Here is a 1,549-nt window from a genome sequence, read left to right as displayed (position 1 = left end):
GGCTTTTTTCTTTTTGCTTATGTGGTGCTGAGGAATCAAACCCAGGGCCTCATGCATGCAAGGCAAGTGCTCTACCACTGAGCCACCTTCCCAGCCCCATTTCTGGCTTTTTTTTGTGTGTGTGTATGTGGTACTGAGGAGTACTTGGGGCTTCATGCATGCTAGGCAAGCCGTCAGCCACTAAGCCACATTCCCAGGATTTTATCTTTGAATCCTCTAAAGGACACTTGGGTTGTTTTTAATTCAAGATTGATTTTTGTGTGTGTGGAGCCAGGGTTTGAATCCAAGGCCTTGTACATGCTGGGAAGGTACTCTACCATTGAGCAACACCCTGTCCTAGTCCTTGATATTTGACACAAGGAATAATGTGTAGCTCAGGCTAGCTTTGAACTTGCCATCCGCCCACCAATACCTCCTGAGTCCTGGGACCGCAGGTGTGTACCACCATGCCCAGCTGAAGTGAGGGGCAGACAAGTAGTGATGGCTGGATTATCCGGGTGGTGCCCACGCCCCTCTGGTCACTGTGGTCTTGGTCCTTCCCACTATTCTAAACAGGTTTAGGAAGGCCCCACGCCGCGGGCAGTGGGCAAAAGTGGCCTTAGACGGGATCCAGAAGCCTGGCCTCTCCTCTAGCAGAGGCTTTCCCGCTTAGCCTTCAGTATTCTCTTCTGCAAAGGGAGTTAGATTAGAAAAACAACCCAAGGACTGGACTGTAACTTAGCTTAGAATGTGCCTGGGCAGGGCTGGGAAGGTGGCCTAGTGGTGAGTGCTTGCCTACATGCATGAAGCCTTGGGTTTGATTCCTCAGTACCACATACACAGAAAAAGCTGGAAATGGTGCTGAGGTTCAAGTGGTAGAGTGCTAGCCTTGAGCACAGAGAAGCTCAGGGACAGTGTCCAGGCCCTGAGTTCAAGCCCAGGACTGGCAAAACAACAACAACAAAGAATGTGCCTGGATGTACACTATCCTGGGTGCAGTATTCACACACACACACCTGTTCCTGAACAAGCTGTGAGCCAGGCACACGTACCACCAGGGAGGTGTCCCTGAAATGTCAGAGCTGTGGGCCAGGCGGAGCCCCTGCGCTGTCTGCCTCAGCTGAGCCTACTGAGCACGCAAGTGCGCGAGTTCTGTCCCACTGTGGTACTTCTGTGGGTGGGCGGTGCATGACACAGCACCAAAGGACATCCAGGATAGTCTCTCTGCTGGGGGGGGGGGCGAGCAGCCTGCCCCTGACCCCGCGGTCCCCGCTCAGGTGCAGGTCACCTGCGGGATACATTGTAAGCGTCGACCCGCGCCCCCGCGCAGAACGCGGGTTCAAGGGTTGCTACTTTGGACAGTCCTTGGGCACGCACGGTGCACAGTGCAGCTTCCGCTACTTCCTGTCTCGGCCTCTTTCCAGCCGCCGTTTGGGGGCCGGCGGCGGGGGTGGGTCTTGGAGGGACCTGGACCCGGCCTCGGTCCGGGGCTCTCCCTGGCCGCCCGCCCCGGGCAGGCGGAGTCGGCCGCGTGGGTCTGGAGGAGGCGCCCGGAACGCGGCCCGGCTTC

At 56.7% G+C, this 1,549-nt stretch overlaps 1 protein-coding gene across 1 annotated transcript in view; it reads left to right on the top strand.

Moving 5' to 3' along the window:
• Piezo1 (piezo-type mechanosensitive ion channel component 1) overlaps window positions 1–1,549 on the top strand; it is a 55,640-nt gene that overhangs the window by 18,895 nt on the left and 35,196 nt on the right. Inside the window, exon 3 of the mRNA XM_013012725.1 lies at window positions 1,257–1,429. Within this exon, the coding sequence (XP_012868179.1) occupies window positions 1,257–1,429 (173 nt within the window). The remainder of the gene's footprint in view (window positions 1–1,256; window positions 1,430–1,549) is intronic.

The sequence above is a fragment of the Dipodomys ordii genome, unplaced genomic scaffold (assembly GCF_000151885.1).
Source record: "Dipodomys ordii isolate 6190 unplaced genomic scaffold, Dord_2.0 Scaffold18, whole genome shotgun sequence".
NCBI classification, from domain to species: domain Eukaryota; kingdom Metazoa; phylum Chordata; class Mammalia; order Rodentia; family Heteromyidae; genus Dipodomys; species Dipodomys ordii.
Note: the sequence above shows the minus strand (reverse complement) of the source record. Positions and strands in the feature narration are given on the sequence as shown.